At 38.3% G+C, this 23,737-nt stretch overlaps 3 protein-coding genes across 4 annotated transcripts in view; 2 read left to right on the plus strand and 1 right to left on the minus strand.

Annotated features, from left to right (window-relative positions):
- The window catches only part of LOC108258044 (serine/threonine-protein kinase D3), a 56,031-nt gene extending 49,142 nt beyond the window's left edge, over positions 1-6,889 (minus strand). The window contains exons 1-2 of one of the 2 annotated variants that reach the window (XM_053675550.1): positions 6,713-6,889; positions 5,480-6,002 (exon numbers count right to left, since the gene is read on the minus strand). In XM_053675550.1, coding sequence (XP_053531525.1) covers positions 5,480-5,761 — 282 coding nt within the window. In that variant the 5' untranslated portion in view covers positions 5,762-6,002; positions 6,713-6,889. Of the gene's footprint in view, positions 1-5,479; positions 6,003-6,495 lie in introns of both variants that reach the window. The other variant, XM_053675548.1, reaches the window with a different exon arrangement.
- A 103-nt stretch (positions 6,890-6,992) lies between these two features.
- On the plus strand, positions 6,993-8,759 carry si:ch73-111k22.3 (pleckstrin homology-like domain-containing protein). Its single transcript, XM_017456301.3, has 2 exons — positions 6,993-7,552; positions 7,976-8,759. Exons 1-2 carry the CDS (start codon positions 7,385-7,387, stop codon positions 8,186-8,188), a joined length of 381 nt encoding a protein of 126 aa, XP_017311790.1. The 5' UTR covers positions 6,993-7,384; the 3' UTR covers positions 8,189-8,759.
- Positions 8,760-11,042: 2,283 nt separating this feature from the next.
- Positions 11,043-23,737, plus strand: part of cnksr3 (cnksr family member 3) — a 55,205-nt gene continuing 42,510 nt past the window's right edge. The window contains exon 1 of the mRNA XM_053675914.1: positions 11,043-11,313. Within this exon, the coding sequence (XP_053531889.1) occupies positions 11,262-11,313 (52 nt within the window). The 5' untranslated portion in view covers positions 11,043-11,261. The remainder of the gene's footprint in view (positions 11,314-23,737) is intronic.

The raw sequence follows: 23,737 nt of genomic DNA on the forward strand, positions 1-23,737 counted from the left end.
GTAGTTAATTAGCCATGACATATCTGGTGCTTAAAGTCTGCTTCTCACGTTTTGCACTGGAACTAATACCTAAGGAATGGTCACATCCTCCAGTTATGTAAACTGCATGTCTAAACCATATCGAGTTATAGCTGGATCTCAAACATGTTTGCGTGGTTTCTTACACCGTTTTTTGCGTGGAACAAAAAAGAATTGCATGTTAGAAGAAATTCAAATGAGAAACTGAATATTTATGATTTGATTTGTATTTTTTTGTCTTCTGAAGACTTTAAACATGCATCAAGTTAAATTACCCATAATACTTGAGAAGCATACTTCAGGGCAAATACATTGATGTTTGGGTAATACTTTAAAATTCATACAACGTTAATGATTAGAACCGCTGTGCACACCCTAAAATGTATTTTCAGTTCGTTGTGTTAACTTGAAATGTAATCGCCATTTTTATTTGCATTCTACAGTGTTCATTCTGAACAAGTTATATCATATGATATTTTCTCATATTGAGTCACAAACCAACCACCGCCCCCTCTTCCTCTTCATTACACACAATCCTCCACTCTTCCTCCTCCACACAGAATCAGATACCCAACGGGACAGCATGGCGGCCGGCAGGGGAGGGGAACTCCCCCCCTCCCGACTTCCTGTCGACCTGAGGGGCTGTCCCCTCCCTCTCTTCTCCTTCCCCCAACCACCCCCCACTCCAACCCACATATTCACGCTTTCTGGCACACATACACTGGGATGGGGAGGCTAACACACTGCCTCATCCTGCTGAAGCATGTCTACCTCATAACATTACACAATTTGGATTTACAACATGAACAGATTTTGTAATGCAAGTAACCATAGTGCTTAACAATAGTGTATCAATGGTGGCTATCTAGCAGTCCTGAGATTTGAACCCATAACTATGTGGTCACTAAGAACTCGCGCTTCTATGGATGCTTTTCTGGGAATGTAAAAACGCTTCTATCTAAAGAAAGGTCATCTACCAATGCACACCTCAGAAGGAGTTCAGAAGCACACTTTCAGTCACAACAACACAGGACGCAGGTCATGCGCTGACCCACAGATGACATCATTCCATTAGTCTCCATGCTTTCCTGTCCTGTCCTGTCGCTTAGCAGAGTTGTTCAGTAAAGGCACAGCTGCTCGAAACTGAAACTACCGTCTTATCCATATTGTTCTACATGAAAACCATCCTTATTAATCGATGTGGACTGCATCCAACTCATTGTGTTAAGCTAGCTAGCTGTCTAGATTTACAGTATATACTGCAGGCTCTCAGAGTATTAGCAGCTTAAACATTGTTTAATATAATACACTATTTTATAGTAGCTAGGTACTACTGTCAAGACTTTGGTGTAATACTAGCTAGCTAGTATTTAATATCTTAGTTGATGGTTTTGGTAGCATGTTTAGCAAACAATGACAACTCCAATGACAACCTTTCATTACAATGCTAAGTCGCTTATTGTGTAGATTCAGTCACTAGTTATTTAGATTTAGCAAAGATTTGGGTAACTAAGTGACTGATTTTTGCAAACTGTTTAACGCTGCCTTTTACTTGCAAGATGGCAAGAACAGCACAATAAACAGTATTCAACTTGTACAAAGTTGGATATCATTTATAATAAAGTTGTGTGCAAATATTTCCGTAAGCCAAACCAGACTAAAATTCCTGTCAGATTTACAAAAATTCATTAATGCTGATTTTCTTCATACTCACATGTTGTACTAACACACTGCCAGGTGTTTGTCGAGAAATGCCAATCATACATAAATTACCAAGCATGTTCACGGCACAGCTGATTTACACTTAGTGACGCAAAGAAAAGTCCATAAAAGGCAAAGCTCACAGTATGCGACAAAGTAAAGTGACAACTAAACGGTGAAAGAGCGCAGCTATTGCAGCGCATCAGTTATCAGTTATCAGATACACACTAACTCTTCCTCCTTATAGGGTGCCATTTCTTTTGTCATTGAATGCCATTTGTGGATCTGTTTTGGATAACTTTCTTTCAAGTTAATGATATGAAATTATATATATATATATATATATATATATATATATATATATATATATATATATATATATATACACATACATAGTTTGTTTGTTTGTTTCTTGCACAAACAAAGAGCTAGGATTCATGCATGCCACAATTCTTGTGTAAATGCTCCTGTGAACAATTTTACACAAACTTTTTTTTGCTCATATCCAGCCTGTTAAATGAAACCAATTCCTACACATGGACAAAATATAGTAGCTATCCTATTAAGTACTAAATTTCATCATCTCAACTTTGCATACTTGAGTTTTCCTAATTCGTAAAAATCTTATATTACATAAATTAGTCTTATTGATAGATTGTGGGAACAACAAGATCACTTGTCTCAATAACAAGATAATGATAATGATAATTATCAAAATAAAAAATGAATCAATGAAAATAATGAGACAATATATTGATATAGCAAGACAATATATTGAACTATATGAGATAAACAAATAAAGAATCATTAAGCCAAAATAAAATATTAACGCAGAATAACAATGTAAACTCTTGAAACAAGAAGTTATTACATTTAATTGAAATAACTGAATTGGCATAGCACTTTTCTTTTCACAACTTGAGGTTCAGGGCTCCGTACAACACTGACATCGTGAAAAAGTGAATATAAGTAGTGTTTGATATTTCTGTTTCGGTGCTGTTTACTTTAACTACGATTGGGTGGGCAATAATATCAACCTTTTCCTATTCGTTTCACATTTTGACTCACGAAATTTATAGTTAATAACTGCCTCAACTAATGGAAATGTTTTACAGTTTAGTAAACAAAGCGTTTCTCTATAAAGCAGTATAAAATACGTATTACGGCATAATTATTACTATCATTACGACTTATCACCATGCTATGATTTACATTTATTATCATCAAATTTTACCAGACAATAGGTCTGTTTCCCAATTACATAAACCAAAGTACACACACACACACACACACACAATTTAACTCCTGTGTGTGTGACATTACTGAGGAACTGGATGCAGTTTGAGGGATGGGAAAGATTTTGGGTGAGATAAGAGTCCCATAACATTTGCATGCCTTTAAGACAAATAAGAGGAAACAATATCACTAACATGATATTTAGCATGCTGGTTTTACTACAATATCACAAGCAACAAAACTGACAGCCAAATATGTTACATGTCAGGATTTCAAAAAAATGGAATTAAGTTTAAATGTTTACATCTTGTTTTCTTGACATATTTAAAACTTCCCATATACTTTTCAAGTAGCTAAAATGGAGTGGTAATTCTGATAGTATTAATTACACATCTATTCAATCAGTACTGCAGCTACAGGTGTCCGTCTGTACACTAGATACTTTTTTTGTTGTTGTTATATTCCACGTATAATCTGTGATGCCTTCGCTGTATCGCTTCTATTTTTTTTTTCAAGAACACTTGCAGTCTATCTAGAGTCTAGGACGCGTTGTCTTGTCCTGCACTTCATTGTTTAGCTTATCCTTTACTACTGAGTGGTTATTTCAACAACGCTGTGTGGCAATAAAAACTGTGGACCCAAGTGGGAAGTTGTGGCTGAGAGGTTAAAGGCTCTGAGCTACTGATTGGAAGATTATGATTTTCGAATCGCAGACGTACTGAGCTGTTTGGATCTCGAACAAGAGACTGAACACTCCCATTGACAGGCATTGATTTAGACATGGGGCCTTAAACGGACCAGGGGGGCAAACTTTTACACTAGACTGTGCAAACTCCAGTGTACTAAAAAAGCAAATGGAGACAACATCCAAATGTGGTTGAACGACTTGGTTTGAACTAAATGGAAAACGTTGTAGCTTTTTTTTTTTTCACTGTAGGGAGAGCTGCCATTATTGTAAGCCAGTACAAAATCAGTTTGTTTTCTCTAAGTGCACCATGCAGATGTGATTTCATTACATATGCACACATGTACGCCACTTTGTTGTATCCATCTGAAAAAAAAAACCCCAACAAATTCATGTTTCTTATTTTTTTCCCTAGAGATATTTATCAAAACCAAAAGTATTTCTATACTTAACTCTACCCTCACTGTTGGCAAAGTTTTCAGAGTTTGTGCATGCTAATTCTGGTTGCAAGATTGCAAGAAAGCATGTCTGCAACCTGCAACACAATTGCAATAAAACTGTATCTTGCTTTAGACAGTCTCAGACTGTTAAGAGCAGCAAAAATCATGAAAACAGCACTGACACAGAAATGATGCACAAACTAATTTCCACACTGGGATGATTTTTTTTTTTTTTTTTTTAGATGACGCTCTCAAAAAGACGTTTTACAGTATATATCGTTTTTTTTTTTAAACTATCATTTTTTAAATATCATTAAATCATAGTACCATATGCCATAACTGTGATATAACATGGATATCACTATGATATAACAAAAAATTCTTTAGCACGTGGCAACATCAGTTGACTACAATACATATTTAAATGAGTAGTTGTTTTGTGTGTGTATAAATGACCTCTATTGACCTATTGGAAGTACTTTAGTATTACTGTAAATATTTTTCAAGCTACCCTCAAAGGTATCTCACTCGCACAGGTTATGAAAGCATAAGCGTTTCGTTTGATATTTCCTGATTAAGTTTATCTTTTTTTTTTTTTTTACAAGTGTAGCACGCACCTTGCTTTAGTTTGAGTGAAAATGTACAGTACTCGCTGACCATTTTGGGAAACTTGCATTTGATCAAAGAAACAAGTGTGCATGATCATGTGTGAGAAGTATATTCTGTCATTTAAATCCTTTTTTTGGTGATTTAAGTTTAAAACAAAAAGAAAAACCACACATGGTGCCTGGTCTCCACTAAAGTTCCTTGACGGTTCTGTACTTCTAGTGACAAGAAGGGTGTGAGGTCAAATCTCCTCAACTTCTCCCCTGCTGAAAAAAACAATAGAAATTCACAGAAATTCTAATCGCTTCCACTACAAATACAGTACCATTACAAACCATCAGCTGTTAACCATTAAAACCGTTACCAAATGGTTTTCATTACGTAGTAGCACGTATTAAGGACGTAGGTCCTTAATGGTTTTCCGCTAGACATACTGTAACATGCCACCAATAGAAGGCAATAAATTACCAGCAGAGACCAACATGGACCATTATAGTTTCCATTAAAAACAATACAATTCCCATTATAACTATTAAAAGCATTACAAATTATATGAGGGTTTCTATTGGGTTTTTTGTTTTGTTTTGTTTTGTTTTGTTTGTTTGTTTTGTTTGTTTTCAGCAGGGTCATCTCTACACTTGGGTTGAATTCATCCTCAGTTATAATTCAGAATACTGACATGTTTGTGCCAGGTGAATGGCTGTAATGCGACACTCTGGGTTATAACAGTGGAGGTGTTCATGTAATCCTGAGGGTGTTGGGTAACTGAACACCAGAAGACTTGTGTGTTTACCTTCTGGTCCACGATGGAGCACACGAGCTCTTTGACCGCCGACAGGGACACATCGGCGGGGTCCAGAGTCACCGTTTCCCTGGTGAGGCCGATCTGCAGCAGGAAGGACACGCCGTGGAAAGACTCGCGGGAGTGGGTCGGGCTCGGGGCGCTCGCGCTGCCGTTAGAAAGGCGGCCATAGAGCGTGGCGGGGGGGCTCGCGGAGGGCGAGGGCGCGAGCGGGGCGGCGGGATGCGCGGGGACGGGAAACGGTCTCGGGAAGGACGTAGGGGACGAGGACATTTGCACTCTTTCGCCTTGTATTTTCAACACTTAGCACCTCGGGAGGAAAAGTCCAGCATGTCCTAAATCCTGCTTTCAAAGCCGATAACAACTCATTTCAATGCTTTCCACTTGTTTTTCTTTTCTTTTCTTTCCCTACATCCACTTTGTTCTTTGATTTCACAAAGAAATCTTTTCACTGGAGTCTTTTCACTGGAAACTATCAAACGCAGCGCGCGAGGTCCGACAACATCCAGGACCACTGCAAAACAAGTGTTAAAACGTTACAATGAAACAGAATATTCCAACAAACATACGTGTGTGTGTGTGTGTGTGTGTGTGTGTGTGTGTGTGTGTGTGTGTGTGTGTGTGGAGGGGGAATTAAGTATTGTAAACATCATTCAACAAAGATACTGATTACACACACACACACACACACACACACACACACACACACACACACACACAAAATGATGCACAGCTGAATAAGCGAAACAGAAATTGAGATAGTTTATGTATCACACTCGTTACCCAAACTAGTCCAATCCTGATAGCCTGCTCTCATATACTCTATTTGCAAAAACATCCGAGGTTAATGCACATCTGGACAAACATCTGCACCCCATTAACGCTGTTCTGCAGCCCAATTAAACACCATGTGTATTTATAAGCGGGCACGGTAGGCTCTTATTAGTCTGTGTTCAGTAATAGATTAATTAATAAAGACCCAGTGGTAGAGAAAAGTTCCCCGTTACCTTTCTCCAAAGGGCGGGTTTCCTTCCTTGAGATGCAAAATTCCACCATAGGCCACTTTTATCTATGTACATTTCCCCCAGTGTGCCACATAAAGCTCCTATCCTCAGCACCCGCTCTCTCTCACTCACTCTCTCTCTCTCTCCCTCTCTCTCAGGCTCTTGACGCTCTTCTGCAACGTTCTCTTTAAAAGTTTTACTTTTGAGTCTATGCACTCACGTTTTCCAACTTCTCAGCCCGAGAACTTTTCCATCATGCGTATCCCATTATAGCAGAGTCTCTCTCTCTCTCTCTCTCTCTCTCTCTATCCCGGCCAATGTGAATAATAACACGGTTTAACGACGCAGAACCAAACGCTTCTGGGATTACGAGTCCGCCTGTTTTATTCTCTCAAGGCGTACTGATAGTAAAACTACATTTTCCGACAGGCGAGGTAAAGCGGATGTCTTCTGCGCATGCGCACTTTCAATAAACACAGGCTACGCGTTTGTTTTCCCTCGAGGAAAACAAATTTATCTATCTATCTGTATATTTAAACAAACAGCTAGCAGCTTTTGTAATCAGAAATTAGACTACACACTATAATGTGATGAATACGAAGTGAACAAAAGAGACATGTAAAAAAAAAAAAAATAGTTCCCAAATTGTAAATTCCGCGCATGCGCAGTGTTAACTCGCGCTTCCTCCAGGTAGTATAATATTTCAGGATTATAAATCCTCTGAAGGCGAATGACTTAAGACAGAGACCGACCTCCTCTAAATTCAACAATGAGAAAATGTGAAAACACCGTGTAAAAAAATTAATAAATAAAAAAGTGAAACTACACTTTTACACAGGACGATCTCTCGGGCGCATGCGCAGTTCGGATTAACTTCTAACGGGCTACAGTGATGGCAGGAACGTCTGCGACCTCTAACGGTGCGACCGAAAAGCGCTCAGAGGAGGCAAAAGAGGCGAAAAGGGGATGGCTGTCCAAAAAAACTATCTTCACACGTCGCTGGAAGCCAGCGTGGTTTCAGATAAAAGATTCCAGACTTTACTACGGCGGAAACCAAAAGGTAAAGCTAGGTGTTGCTAATGTCCGTGCTAACTCCTTGTAGGGACTGTAAGGAATTTAAGAAGGATTAACAGATTAATGAACACTTCGGCACACCATTACACGTCCAGGTAGACATATTCTAAAATAAATGACTGATCAAATGAACTTTTTTTTTGAGCGTCCAAACTTGCAGGAGATCTGATTTATCAGACGTTGTTGTTATGGAATGCTATGGCAACCAGACACTGTTGCTTTGCATGCATGGCGTGGCCAGAACAATGCCTTCTTTACACAGCGAATATTACAGCTAGTTACTCTTGCATGGACTACTTTAATTCAAGATCTTGTAGAATCTTCAGCTACGCATATTAAACAGCCTAAATTAAACAGTGTGCCGTGGTGAAGGTGAACTCACCAATGTCTTATGGTCTTGTTCTTGCAGAATCCACTGAAGTCCATCAGCTTGATTGGGGCAGAAATCGAGGCTCTGGAGCAGGATGGAGGATTTGACTGGACTATAAAGCCACAGGGAAGTAAAAGGACCTTTTTCCTTCGGGCTGGATCGGCTGAGGAGCAGCAGCAGTGGATGATGGCTATTTGTGAAGAGCAGATGAGCTCTGGAGAGCACGCTTCAAATGCCTGTGTGGTGCAGTAGTCTGTCTTATGTGTTTTAATATAGTCACAACAACATGTTTGAACATTTTATCGCATCAGTAATGAAACTATGAGCAAACCAAAAGCAGGGGGTTATATGTATTGTAGATTTTTATATACTTTGTACTAACAGGACATGAATAATCATGCACCAATACCTGAATTAATGCTTACTTAAATATGAACTAATGATGAGTTAAAGCATGTACTAAACACTAATCAGACCAGGATGGTGTCAGGCATTTACCACAACTCATTACCACAAACGGTGATTAATTTCCAATAACAGCACATCACAAAATGATTTATTCCGACTATACCACAGAAATCATAACTATTGCCAATCATAGCTGTGTTTACGAATGAATGAATGGCACATACTTGTTATCTGTTTCGAGTTTCATTTCACGTCGTGGAATGCCCACACATCAAGTTATTTGCCGTTATCTTTCATGTTATAACAGTCATCTCCTCATCAGCCTCTCTCATTTTTGTCTCTCTCTCTTGAAGCTGAGAGATGCAAAATGCAAACTCCTCTGTCATAAAGATTTTCTAACAGCTGAAAATGTAAACGTGAATATATATTCACATATATATATATATATATATATATATATATATATATATATATATATATATTTTTTTTTTTTTAAATGTCTTCTTACAGAAAGCCTCACCAAAGCAACCTCTGTCTATTTCACAGGTTTTGTGTGTATGTGGGTTTTTTTTTAAACAGAATATTCTTAGGCATAATTTATGTGAGCATCAGCCCTACAAGCTACTGAGCAAGTTTTTACTATAGGAAAAAAATAACATATTAGAATGAGTGCATTAATGTAAACCTGTGAATTGAATTGCAGCCCAAACCACTCTCAGAGCTGCTGTAAAAAAAATAATTAATTAATCAACACCTTATGACCAATTAGTAGCGAGCAATGAACATAGACGTGGATATAAATGATATATTTATAAAACTAAAAAGATTGAGATTATGTAATATTTAAAGCATTTTGTAGAAAATGTACCCTGTCCAGGGTGTACCCCGACTTGTGCCCGATGTTCCCTGGGATTGGCTCCAGGTTCCCCATGACCCTGAAGAAGGAGTAAGAGGTAGAAAATGGATGGATGGATGGATGTAGAATATGTCCACCTGTGCAGGTTGCATTGATTGTAGACTTAACTGTGACTGTACAGACTGTGATTTTTAATTTACATTACACACCCACAGAGGGCAGTGTTTTATAAAGTCTGTGAAAATTGTCAATTTGCTCCTAGGGAAGCTGCAGTTTTCGCTGTCGCCTCTGTGTCGCTTTACTTTTCATCTGTTCATGTAAAGAAATCGACAAAACTAAGTAAAAAAGCAATACAACATGACTAGGGAAAACATTAGAGAGCAGCATTATGAATGTAGGCCACTAATAGATAAAGTAATAAAGCTGTATAATAAAACAGGACTGTTATTTCTTAACTTGTGAAAGGTGAGTATAACTATGTCTGTGAACATATGTATATTTTTATATTTGTATAAATTTTTTGTTCATTATTAATTGACTGGAAATGTGGGAGTATTCTTTCAGAAATATGTGTGTGATATTTAATAAAATGTTGACCCTTTTTTAAAGTCAATATGGAGTTAGTTGTGTAGTTCTTCAGGTGTGTTTGTGTTTCAGAGTAAACCTTTTTCCTTTCTGCAGATTGTGAGCATTTCTCTTTACTCTTCCTGTGAGCTAACTGACTCTTTGTTGTGATTGTATAGTTTGTTCTGTAGTATAATTAGCCAAAAGTATGTGTACATCTGACCATCACACCCACTTTCTACTTTAATAATCACTTTATTAATCCCACAGGGAAATTCAAATAAACAGAAGGATCTGCATATTAGATGTGACATTTGGAGCGTGGCTGTAGGGATTTGTGTTCATTCAGCCACAAGAGTATTATTTAGATCAGGCACTGATTTTGGGTGAGGAGGTCTGGGGTGCAGTCGGCATTCCAGTTCTTCCCGAAGATGTTCAAGGTTTTGAGGTCAGGGCTCTGAGCAGGACACTCAAGTTCTTCCACCCCAACTTTGGCCAATTATGTCTTCATGGAGCTTGCTTTGTGCATAGAGGTATTGTCATGCTGGAACAGGTTTGGATTTCTTAGTTCCAGTGAAGGGAAATTATAATACTACAGCATACAAAGACATTCTATACAATTTTGTACTTCCAACTTTGTTGTCTGGGGAAGAAGAACAAACTTTCTGCCATATTCTGTCTCTCTCTCTCTCTCTCTCTCTCTCTCTATATATATATATATATATATATATATATATATATATATATATATATATATATATATAGCGATTTAAGCCATAGTTCTCAACCGAAAGTATAGGGTGCAGGTGGCTTAGTAGTTAGCAGGTTTGCCTTGTACCTCTGGCGCTGGGGGTTAGAACTCCTCACCAGGGTGTCCCCCATCTTGTCCCCTGTGACCCTGTGTAGGATAAGCAGTATGGAAAATCAATGTGTGTGCGAGAGAAAGAGAGCCTAATATTTCAATAATCTGTATTGAGAGGGTCTATGGAATTTCAGTAGCATTTTACTGCTTTTTTTTTTATTTATTTGATTTAAGCCCAAATTGGAGTACATCTTGCTAAAAAGATTTCAAGTGAAACTGTGAGGAAATGTTTGAACTAGGTACTGGTATTGAACAGTAGAATAAATGTCATCACTATAAGATTGACTAAGATTCAGGCCTGCAGTATTTACTGGTTGAAAACTGCAGGGCTGAGTGTGTCCACTCAGTAAACAAGTTTCAGTGTGAGGGCTGGGTCGCGTCCCAAATAGCGGTTTTGGGCGCAATTATTTGGAGTTGAGAGTGTAACCCGATCCTCCGCCCATCATCTCTCCTGCTGTTTCAGTGCAGAGCTCCTGAGCCTCAGAGAGGAACCGCACAGCACACTGCTCTCACCAAGCTCCTCCACATTTATACCATGACATTAGAAAACCCGCCGGAGGAATACACTTTTAAGTGATCGCCTTTTTATTTTGTGCCTGAGAACGACAAACAAAAAAAAACAACAAAAAAAAACGATGGAACCAATAACACAGTGGACTCCAACTCAGGTTGTCGATTGGATGAGAGGTAGGAGTTACTTTTTAGACCCCTGAAATGAATCCTATAAATTGTAAACAAAACAAAACTTATCTTAGGAACAAGGTTTGCTTTATAGCTTTGCGCGTTGCTTCTGAAAACTTCAGCATTTTATTTTCCTGTAGGAACTGCGCGCGAGCTCAACAGGCTGTTTTACAAACCCGCTCCGCACATGCGTCAAGACACTGCGCATGCGCAATGTCACACTTTCCCTTCATACTGCTAGAATAATAATAAGAATATTAGTATACTTTACATAAGAAAAGCTAATCACGCTAAAGCAATAGTGTTATAAAGTAAGGAAACCCTTTTTTTTTTAAAGAAAGTAAGAAGCATTGATAAAAATTCTGATTCTTATTTTGTTATTATTATTATCAATAATTTATTTACATGTCACTTCAAAAACTCACTTTAGAGAAAGCAGTAGATAAATAAAATGTTCATCAAACAATAATAAGATAAAGGCCTTTAACTAAAGGTCACAGTAAGTAAATTCGTTTTTTTTTATTTTTCTGAAAATATTTTACGCATTTTAAAATCATTTTCTTAGATTATTATAAATAAAATATTATATGAGTGACTACCTAATGTGTGGTAAGGTTTAAATGAATGCTTCAGTTCAATAAAGCTGTAAGTGATGTTGGCATTAGTTGAGTTTTCAGTCACTGTTAGCAACATTAGTATTTTTGACTGGGTCCTTTCTTCTGTGTCAACTGGTGGTCAGTGTATCCTTTTTATTTCAGAGGTGTAAACAATTCAAAATGTATTTCGTGTAATCTGTTTGGCTGTTGGATAATGTCTTTCGCTTTTCTAGCAAATTCATATTGTGTCATAGGCATACTCATAATAATTTTAATTATAAGATCATGGCATACACAGAACACTTTTATGTGTTCTGGTGCTTTATTATGTCGTATATTGTGTGAAGGTTCATTTTTTCACAACCACAGAAGATATTATTTGGAGAAAGTTTTTTCCACTGTCCAGGATCCTCCTATTTTTATTCAACCACAAATAGTACTCATCATTACTGTCTCACAGATATCATTGTGGGGACCGACAAGATGAACAGAGACATCTGGTATATCTGATATATCCACCGCCTTCATAGTCAACACAGTGCATTGTTTAGCAAAGGCAACCAACAATGGATCTGATCCCCCATGATGTTTAGCAGACTACTCTGGTTAGACAGATCAGGTTGTTCGTACACTATATGGACACCTGACCATCACACCCATATGTAGTTCTTCCCAAAACTCTTGCCACAAAGTTGGAAGCACACAATTGTATAGGATGTCTTTGTGTGCTGTAGATATACAATTTCCCTTCACTGGAACTAAGACACCCAAACCTTTTCCAGCATGACAGTGCCCCAGTGCACAAAGTGGCCTCCATGAAAACATAGTTTGCCAAGGTTGGACTGGAAGAACTTGAGAGTCCTGCACAGAGCCCTGACCTCAACCCCACTGAACACCTTTGTGATGGATTAGAAGGCCAACTGTGTGCCTGACCTTACTAATGCTCTTGTGGCTAATCCCCACAGACACACTCCAAAATCTAGTGAAAATGTGAGTGGAGGTTATTATATGAGTAAAGGGGGAATAAATCTGGACTGGGATGTTCTTCAAGCACATATTGCTTTGATGATGAGGTGTCCACAAACCTTTGGCCACATAATGTATATCCTCATGTGAGCCACTTCCAGTCAGAGCCAATTTTGTAATAGTATTGGTCTTCCCTAGTAAGTAGATAATACAGATTTTCTATCAAAAATACAGACAGTTTGATAAAGCTAACTAACTAGCATTAGCTTACGGTTAAACAACCTACCGTTATAGTGAGGGACCGTCACTGGAATACTTTGGCTAAGCATAAATAGCTAGCTAATTTGGTAATTGTCTTTGACCACTTTTTAAAATAATGTATGACATTATTGCCATTAATAAATAAGGTCATAAATATGCTGGTGTAGAGGCTACCATTCTAATAGCTACAAATTATACATAATCAACTGTGTCTTAAGACAAATCTTAAGAACAGACTCCTCTAACATAATTTTTCCCAACATTATGAAAAGAAAAACCCACCCAAACACTCATGGCATACATGAGAAGTAATTCACATTATTATTATTATTATTATTTTGCAAGACATCTAACTGCTTGACATCACGCTAACTGTGAAACAATTTAAGAGCTACCTACACCATTCAGTCTGTAACATTAGCAAGATAAACAAAGCAACATACAGTTTCTCCAGTAGTTCCAAGCCAACAGTTAAAAAAAAAGTAAAATTAAACGTAACCCCTACATTTAGAAGGTGAAAGAAAAGATTATAAATGACAAACTTGTGTATCTCAGTAAGTGTACATAGTGACAGCAAACATTAGCAAACCGTCAAGATGCTTACTTAGCTTACTTAGCCTTGCACTGTGAATACTAATTGAGCTGTATCGCTTAACTGTAAAGTGAACAAAATTTATTTTAAACAAATTTCTCAATTTTCTTCATTTGTACATATTAACACGGCTTATTATATTAATATATAATATTATAATGACACTATGATATATCGCTGTTCAGAGATTTCTTTTCTTTTCTTTTTAAACTGTCTTAGACTGTAAGGCAGAGACACTATCCCTCCAGCTTTTGCCAGTTTTGTTTGATATTCTAGACATTTCCGCTGCGTTATCTTCAAAACCAGTGATGTTTGCCCATGATCTGTAGCGTTGGGTAATCATCATATAATCAGCAGTTTCACTGAACTTTGGTCTGTTGTCTAAGAGGCGGAGGGGTTGCAAAGGAGTTTGGTCATTTAATTTAAATTCCTATTTATCTGTAAGATTTTTTTAATAACATTGTAACAAAGCAGGTTTACAGAAATCCAGGTCTAGACCCCTAACAAATTAGCCAGAGGCAACATTAGAGCGATAAAATGTCTGAGAACATTAGAGAAAAGCCTTGAGAGAAATGAAGATTTATTGGGGAGCCTCCTTCAGTCAGCGAGAGCAAGGAGAAGATAAATGTAGTGTACTAGAGGATTGGTGTGTTAGATGAAACCACATTCTGCACCACAAACCTTTTAGTGATTTGTGTATGGTATGCAGTTAGTCATGCATACTAGTTTCACGCAAGGAAGATCTACAATCTGATGGGAAAACACTGCAGTTCAGGTCCCACTGATCGTGTGCAGGCTTGTCCACACATTTCACCTGGCAGGTGCAGTTAAGAAAATTATATGTGAAGGATTCCCAAATAAAAGCTGCTGAGAAGCCTATGGTGGCTGTTCTGTTATTATTCTCTATAATAATAATAATAATAACAATAACTTTATTTTTCTATTTTCATGTCAAATTAAAGAAATACTCCACCATTTTCTCTACTTCTATGTATCCACTGTATCTGAGGTGTATGTCTTGATTATCATAAAAAGGAATTGTAAACTCATTTATAATGGAAGTCTAAGGGCAGTTATTGAACTCTGTCATTAAACTTTTAAAATACATGACTACATGACGAACACAAATTCCAACCTTTAACCACTACACCCTTAACAGTTTCTTACTAAATTGCTTCTTATAGAGTTTTATCAAATTTTCCTACACTGGACTAACACAGTAAAAAGTTTTCTGGTCTTCAAGCATTCTCAAACCAATATCATTTCAGTGGTGACACAAAACCACATCATGACGCTGAAGAGATATTTACCTATAGTAAATATTTACATTTACATTTATTCATTTAGCAGACGCTTTTATCCAAAGCGACTTACAAATGAGAAAATACAAGCAAAGCGATATAGATAGATATAGATAATAATATATTTGACAAAATTAGTTTAGCATATATGACTATTAACACCCCCACAATTGCCTTTAGGATTCCATTTTATGCAAGTTTTGAATTCCGTTCTTTTCTTAGTACAGGGGTATGTATGGAAATTGCTGGTCCATGGTAATCACGGCTACATTACAGATGCATTGAATAGGGACTAGTTTAAAAAAACACTGGAATATTATTTTAAGGTTGCTCAACCATTTTAACAAAAGAAGGAGGTAAGAAAATAAGGATATTTATAATTGATAACAAGTTGAAGACCAAGATGGTGGCGCGGTAACACGCACTTCAGGTCCAGAAATCACTTTGCAAAGCTGCATCAGAAACTTTTTAGTTACGAGACGCTTGTGTACTGGATGTTATGTGTTGCACCATGGTCCTGGAGAAACAACATTTGGTTCCAATGTATACAAGCTATATAGAGGAATTAAAATGTTTTAAAACCCATTTCATTTGACTTGACTAATGTTAAGGGTATACAATATCAAATATGTACGTATGTTTTTTTTATTAGGTGTTGACTTTAGAGAGAACAGAAATCATGTGCATTGATGTCTCATCCTCAACACATATCCAGAACCCCCTACACAGTACTTTAAATGTAAGAATTAGGAGCTTGTATTCAGGAAGAAGCAGCAAGAAGGGAGAGCATCCTCATTCTGGTTGGTAATAGTGGCTGGAAGGTTCTGACTGGTAACAAGATTACTCGAAATAATAGCACTCATCCATGCTTTTAGCTAATCCTGAACTAAATTGTGCAATTGTGTCCTTTTTCTCCTACCACTCCACTCTTTAAGGAGCCCTTCATGTGTCTGTACTACTGTTGTGATGTTGACTAAGTACCCTCTCAGCACTTAGAGCACTTCTGGAGGATGTTCAATGAGTAGTTGAGTTCAAAGTTTTTGCCTGGAACTGTGACTTCAAAGTTTAAGAGACCTCAGGTTCACCGCTATACATCAAGCATGCTGACAAAAAAAGGCTCTCTGCAGGTGTTTGAACTGAGTGAGTGGTCCGGTTAGAACCGGTGACAAAAAGTCCTCTGATGCCCATGATTTCTTAAAAAGGCCTCTTGTTCAAAGTAAGGATCAGCAAAGTTGGAATGCAACAGCCAGCATCCTCGCCAGGAAAATAAATACACAGCTTATTACCACAGCCTTATTCCATTGGCATTGGCCGACCATTAAAGGTCGGATCAGTGATTTTAAAGTCAGACTTTTTGTACATGCTCGTCCTATTCTGGAATCTTTCATGAAATAACTCTGGTCTCTGTGGCACCTCAGATCATCATTTGGAGAAAAAATAATGGTGGACCACCTGCATCCAACCAATCAATATAAGGAGATGCTATTACCTGCCTGTCATTCATATACTGACCAGCCATAACATTAAAACCACTGAGAGATGGAGTGAATAACATTGCTTGTTAGGACGGGTGGGATATATTAGGTAGCAAGTGAACAGTCAGTTCTCAAAGTTGATGTGTTGGAAGCAGGAAAAACAGACACAGCTTAGCCGATGGAAGACGTTTTTCTTATATCGCAATAATCTCTGGAATAGTGTTCCAGATAACACTGTAAAGCTCTATTAGTGTTGTTTATATGGATTAAAAACATTTTTTTCTTTTAAATGAGCTCAGTCATAATTCCTGGCTCTTTATTTATGTCTTTCTTTCTGTTTTCTTTGTATGTCTCACACCTGTGGTAGGTAATGAGATATATAAATATGATAGCACTACAGCAATGACTCCTGTACAGCTAAGACAAACAACTGTTATAGATTCAAGTATGCCGACATTCCAAACATCATGTTTGAAGGAACAACAGTGAAAGCTGTCAGTTTCATTTGGCTCAGTAAAAAGGCCTGGTGCCAAAACATACTCGCTATCCTTGTACTAATGCAAATAGAAACCAATAGAGCTGTTTGGTGATGGGTTGATCCTGGACTTTGTTATAACGCCTTCCTAACGTTTGAAACCTTTGTGGAAAGGATTTACCTGGACCAAAGTTTTTTCCTACATGGAGGAAATAATGCCAAAAAGGTTTAACCTGAGGTGTATGTAATCTGTTGTCTAGGTATGCTACTTTCCCCATAGTGTATGAGTCGACATCCTTAATTGCGGAGTGCTAAAGTTAGACATTAGCTTAGTCTTAAGTTGTTTACATTCCTATAGAAAACTCATCTAGTCTGAAGCTCAGACTGCAGTTGTTTTTGCAGAGGGTGCTGGATGATTTGTCAGCTACAGTGCTTTCCTCCCTCGTGGCCTTAAATGAGGTCAGAAGGTCGTGTAGTAATAAATGCTGAGCTCATGTGTGGGATTTTCGAGTCCTGCTCATCTTGACACCAGCCATTAGAAAAGAACAAACAACGCCTCTCGTCTACTGCTAATGTGTTACCATACTTGTCCTGGTTGTTTTTTTAAACCACTTGGAATGTCATGTAGGTGCTCCTTTATTTGTACTTTTTGTAAGTTAGCATTTATTCACCAGATTGTTTAAAGGGATTTGATTTCTTCATGAAAAATGGCGAATCAATGCCAATAGAGAGGACTAACTTATCTTATTGTGTTCTCATTTGGTAGACGATTTTATCTACTGCCAGATCTTTTGACACCAAAGAAACTGCAAGTTGGGGTGCACAGTGGCTTAGTGGTTAGCACGTTCGCCTCACACCTCCAGGGTCGGGGGTTCGATTCCCGCCCTGTTTGTGCGGAGTTTGCATGTTCTCTCCGTGCTGCGGGGATTTCCTCCGGGTACTCCGGTTTCCTCCCCCAGTCCAAAAGCATGCATGGTAGACTGGTTGGCATGTCTAATGTGTCTGTAGTGTATGAATGGGTGTGTGAGGTTGTATGTGAGTGTGCCCTGTGATGGATTGGCACCCTGTCCAGGGTGCCTTGTGCCTGATGTTTCCTGGGATAGGCTCCAGGTTTCCCCGTGACACTGAAAAGGATAAGCGGTATAGAAGATGGATGGATGGATGGAAACTGCAAGTTTTCCCATCCACCTCTGGTCTAGTACCAAAGGTTTCAGATCCAACAAGTCTAATCCTTTCAGACATTTGACCTTGTTGTGACCTTGACCCTGTTTGGATAAAATCAATTACAATGTTAATTCCATATCAATCTTACAAATCGATATTACACTAAACAAGAATCTCAGACGGATGTATGGACATCCTGAAAACATAATGGCTCCGCCGCTATTTTTATATACAATATTTAAAGCTGCTGTATGTACGATTTTGGAATTTCATGTGTATAAATTGACCCAGAACAGCTCAGAAACATCAGACTATAGAGTTTTTCACTCCTGATTTAATAATCAGGGTTTTTTTTTTTTTTAAACATTTACTTTCTCAAAAACAGAAATGCATGTTTTCTGATCATGTTTGAACTGTTTTTAGTGATGTCATAATGGTGTTATTATTGAAAATAAAATAAGTTTCGTCACCGCTCAGAGTTTTCTCCAACGGTGAGCTGGGGAACCTATCAGCCAATCACACAAAGGACAATCATATCACTGATCTGTCAGGCATTTACTATCCACTGCACAATGTGCAGTTACTTTTAGCATTAAAAAGGAAATACACTTTTCTCATTAAGCGTCACGTTCAAAACAATATACACTGAATCATTTAAAAAAATATAGACTAGTCTGTAGTGAATAGAATAGTCCGTAGCTATGTTTCCATCCAAGTTGGGACTTTAACTTGGAACATCGCATAAAACATTTGTGAATAGACCGCAATGCCGTTGCACCATTAAATTTTTTCTGAGCTAATTACCCAATCACATGATTTGTTGAGACAAAGTCCCATGACTGCGCATTGAGGAAATTATTCGTAAATGTGTTTCCATCATAGTTTATGCGCCTCAATTGAGGGAAAGTTTTTTTTATGCGCATTTTGGAGATTTTTTGTGCGTTGATAACGTCTCCGTTCTTTCTGTTGTATTTTCATCAATCAGCAGAAATCTGAAAAATCATATCAGTTTTTCTTTCTGTTATTAGTGTTGACCAATTGTAATCCAAGTGCTTCAGTTGCTTTTACGGTCATCAGTGTGACTGCTTCAGTCGTCCCTAGGGTTGGTATAAAATGAACTAGAACCCCATGCTCGTGTCTTGTTTTTAAATGTGGGGGCAAAAGACACCTGGTGAAAGCCACATGTACACACACAACATGAATGAATTGTCATTGTTTGCCATACGGGGTGACAGATGGCTTTTGTGTTTCCTAAGCCGAGGTGTCTTTTGTCTCATTCTGTGTTCTCATCACTTTAAAATGCTAATCAGCACTAGCTGGTAGCATTTGGTTAAAACATGAACAATGCCATTTTCACTCTGAAAATAAACTTGCATGCATCTGAAATAATGTCTGTGAGTTATTTGGTCATATGGGGAATGGATTCTTAACATTTTTCACTGTTTTTTTCATGTAATTCTGTCCTCTGCTGCGGAGATAGCCGAGTGAATAGAGCCTCTATGTGTGGGGTGGATTCACTTTCTCCAAATCAAAGGGACAGAAAGAGATGGGGGCGAAAGACAGGGCAAAGGGCAATTTTAGCCCCTCTTTTCAGCCCGTGGTACAACAGCTGCATTCTCTATTCTCAGAAAGGGAGAGACATGAGCAGTGGAACCATTAGAACTGCTTTACAATACACTTAAACTGTCTCATTGCTCTTTAAATATCTGTTCATTTCAGCAGCATCGTTAGCAAAAACAAATGGATTCGGACAAGTTTAGTTTCAATAAAACGTGTGTGTGAAAATGGCTTGCATCAAGCAAGTATGAAAGTAAATGTAGAGGAACGGTTCAGAAAAGAAAACTGCCTCACATCACACTGATTAGTTACTGATGGTAAATTCCATTCACAAAGGAAACCAAGGCATTTTGGAAAACATTAGCTAAGACTAACTAACAACAACTTCATTCCTGACCTGTCAAACGTTAGCTAGAAGAAGTCTGATTATACAAACTATCTGAATGCTAATAGCTAATAGCTGTACGCAGCGTACACAGACAGAATACAGTGATATTATATTATGTCTTATATTATTTCTTATTCTCACTATCACGTCTGTTAAAAGTAAAATTGTTAGGAATTTACTTGTTAGGATTACTTGAAGCTATCTGACGCTAAAGTTTCACCTTATGACTTGACATATATATGATTACAGTATAGAGATGTAGTGATGTTTGAAAATGTAGTGAGAAGGAAGTAGAGATTTTCCCTTTGAAATGTGGGTGCACAGTGGCGTAGTAGTTAGCACGTTCGCCTCACATCTCCAGGGTTGGGGTTTCAATACCCTGCGTGTGTGGAGTTTGCATGTTCTCCCCGAGCTGTGGGGGTTTCTTCCGGGTACTCCGGTTTCCTCCCCCAGTCCAAAGACATGCATGGTAGGCTGACTGGCATGTCCGAAGTGTCCGTAATGTCTGAATGGGTGTGTGAATGTGTATGTGATTCTGCCTAGCGATGGATTGGAACCCTGTCCATGGTGTACCCCGCCTTATGCCCCATGCTCCCTGAGATAGGCTCCAGATTCCCCGCTACCCTGAAGGATAAGCGGTATAGAAAATAGATGGATGGATGGATGGAATATTGTAATTGTATTTTGTTATGTTCCACCTCTGGTCGAGACACCGCATACTAATTCATAAATGTCACAAATCTAAGCTATTCCTGAAGACTGGCAGCACACACAGTATGTGGCGAGACATTATTGAGATTTTACTAGATTGTGCCTCATTTGACTTTATTATAATTCTAGTTTAGCTTCTTAGGTTAGCATGTTTGCCTCGCACCTCAAGGGTTTGGGGTTCTATTCCCGCCTCCGCCCTGTGTGTACTGAGCTTCCATGTTCTCCCCGTGCTTCTGTGGTTTCCTCTAGATCCTCCGGGTACTTCGGTTTCCTCCCCCAGTCCAGAGACATTTGATGTAGGCTGATTGGCATCTCTAAATTATCCATAGTGTGTGAATGGGTTGGCACCCCAATCAGGGTGTCCCCCAGCTTGTGCCCTGGGTTCCCTGGGATAGGCTCCAGGATCCCCCATGACCCTGCATAGGATAAGCAGTACAGAAAATGGATGGATTGGTGTAGCATCACATTCTCAACATTTCAGCCCACTGTAAACTGTACCTGTATCCAGATTCAATGGTTAAACGAAATGTTCTTGACCTGTGTCGACCACCTGATCATACTTTCCCAAGAGATTGGGGCAAAAGCACAACTACAACATGTTTATCCGTCTTTGGGACCCCTGCACCACTCAGTTTGGACTCAGCTCTCGAGCTTGGATTAGACATCAAAGCTTGTCAGAGCATGAGAAAATATGCACAAATATGTCATTCCGTTGATACTAGTCGCATGGGAACATTCCTTCAAATATGGTGGCACAGAGTTCAAGCAGCAGCACGAGGTCTGACAGTTATGGTATCGCCACATAAATTGTATAGCATGGAGTGTTTAGTGCGTGTCACTAAAAATCCGAGTTAATGTTGCCACCTGAAGTTGATTCTTTTCCTTTAACAGCACATCCCAAAGTGTTTTATTCCTCTAATATCGCAGCAATTTGCCAATGATTATATATTTTTTATTTGTTAGAATGACACATGATACTTCTAACCACTTATGTTTTGTAGAACATCCAGGAAACAAGTTACTTCCTATGATCTATCATGTTATAGCAGGTATAAAGAGTAATTTCATTACCCACCTTTCTATTTTCTCTCTTGACATTAATAAAACAAAAATACAGCTTTTGTTAACTACAGTCTGAAGATTCTCCTGTGGCAGAACACTTAAAGTTAAACTGAAGGTTTCTTCTTCTTGTCTTCTCAATGACATGACATCTATTGCCTCTGGCTTACTCATTATGGATCAGAATATAGATCCGGCTTTCTGTGAAGCTGCTTTGGGACAATGTTTATTCTTCGAAGCTTTATACAAATGTTTTCAAACATGAATTGAAAATCTTCATTAAAATAATATTGTGCATGGATCTTAGTTATTTGCACTGGAAATTCAAGATGAGAGCATTTCTTTCTCAGTCAGTGGGAAAATCAGTGAAAAAGGCAGCAGTACTGTCTCTCTAGAGCTTTTTCCGGTCCTGGACAATGTTTATTGTTCCTTTCAAAGCATTGAAAACGTTCCAAGACTTCAGGGTAGTCCTGAACACACACAGACTTTCATAAGATAAGAGGTTGAACTAAATCTGCTACACTTAAAAATGTTACTCAAAAAAGAAGGTGCATGTGTGACATCATTCTTATCTTATACATATATGGGCTAGGCTTATAAAGGCCTAATGTATCTCATTCTATTAAAAAAAAAAAGTTTCTGAGTTGATTTTAGTGTTTAAACACAGCTACAGGGTTCATACCCAGCCACGAAGCACTCTGCTAATCATTTACCAAGAGGAGAAAACCAACATGCACACTATCCAACTGCTGTATTCAGTATTCTTAAGCACAGGGAAAAAACAATTTACTTTGCCATATATGAGCGATTATTATGAATGTACAGTGGTGTGTATGGTGTTTTGCATATTGTAAGCTAATTTTTAGCTCACATACAATATGCACATGGATAAATGACTAGTCACATATATGCCTGTGGTTCTAGGAGGTTTGAATCAAATCCCAAAGCAAAACTAGAGAAAAGCTGTGCATGGCAGGCATGGTGGTAGAGCAGGTAGTGTTCCTGCCTCATGGCTGCTCCAGGATCCTTGGTTTAGTCCTGACCCTCGCTTATTGTTTCTGTAGAATTTCGCATTTTCTTCTCGTTTCCTTCAACTGGCAAAAGATATGCAGGTTTGACTAAGTTGCCTGTAAGCGAGAGCAAATGTGTGTGTGCATGGTGCCTTGCCTTGACTGGCATCATATTTAGGGTAAATTCTCCGACCTTGCACCCAATGTACTCGGGATATTCTCCGGATCCACAGTGACCACAACCAACATAAAGTGGTTCCCGAAAAGACTGAATAAAAATATATAACAAAACAAGCTAAACAATTAGCTAGTTAGAATAACAACCCACTCTGCTCCAGTTATAGAATGCATTTGTTACGAATTGTCAGAAGGCATTCTGACTTCAATTCCCAGCAGCCACTGCACCACTTCATCACGGTCACATGACCTGACTCTCATTCTGTTAACGAGCACCTGTGTGTATTTAGTCACTGTTCGCACCTCACAGTTTGTCTGGCTTTGTTTGTCTCAGGTTGTCACGTCATGCTCTCCCATCTCCTAGGTATTGGTTTGTTTTCCATGTTCATGTATGCTTAGTGTCTTTTGTGTTTTGTTTGAATTTTCATTAAACCTCGAATCTGCACGTGCATCCGCCTCCGTCTCCATAATCGTGACAGCTTTGTTATTATTCATATTATTCATATGATCTTTTTTTTTTTTTTTTTTAAAGAAATTGGAATCAAAATGTTTTAGTTTTAGTAAAGAATTTTTTGTCTCTATAAATCAAAAAAGCAAGAACATCAAAAGCAGCCTGTATTGTCGTTGACGTATTTAAATTCTCCAACCCATCAAGTCAAAGTTTATTTCTATAGCACCATTTATACAGCAGCAGCTGA

The sequence above is a fragment of the Ictalurus punctatus genome, chromosome 25 (assembly GCF_001660625.3).
Source record: "Ictalurus punctatus breed USDA103 chromosome 25, Coco_2.0, whole genome shotgun sequence".
In the NCBI taxonomy this organism is placed as follows: Eukaryota; Metazoa; Chordata; class Actinopteri; order Siluriformes; family Ictaluridae; genus Ictalurus; species Ictalurus punctatus.

Coding starts and splice junctions, on each gene's coding strand:
- si:ch73-111k22.3 (XM_017456301.3), top strand. CDS start 7,385: ATGGCAGGAACGTCTGCGACCTCTAACGGTGCGACCGAAAAGCGCTCA. Junction 7,553..7,975: donor ACTACGGCGGAAACCAAAAG/GTAAAGCTAGGT, acceptor TTGTTCTTGCAG/AATCCACTGAAGTCCATCAG.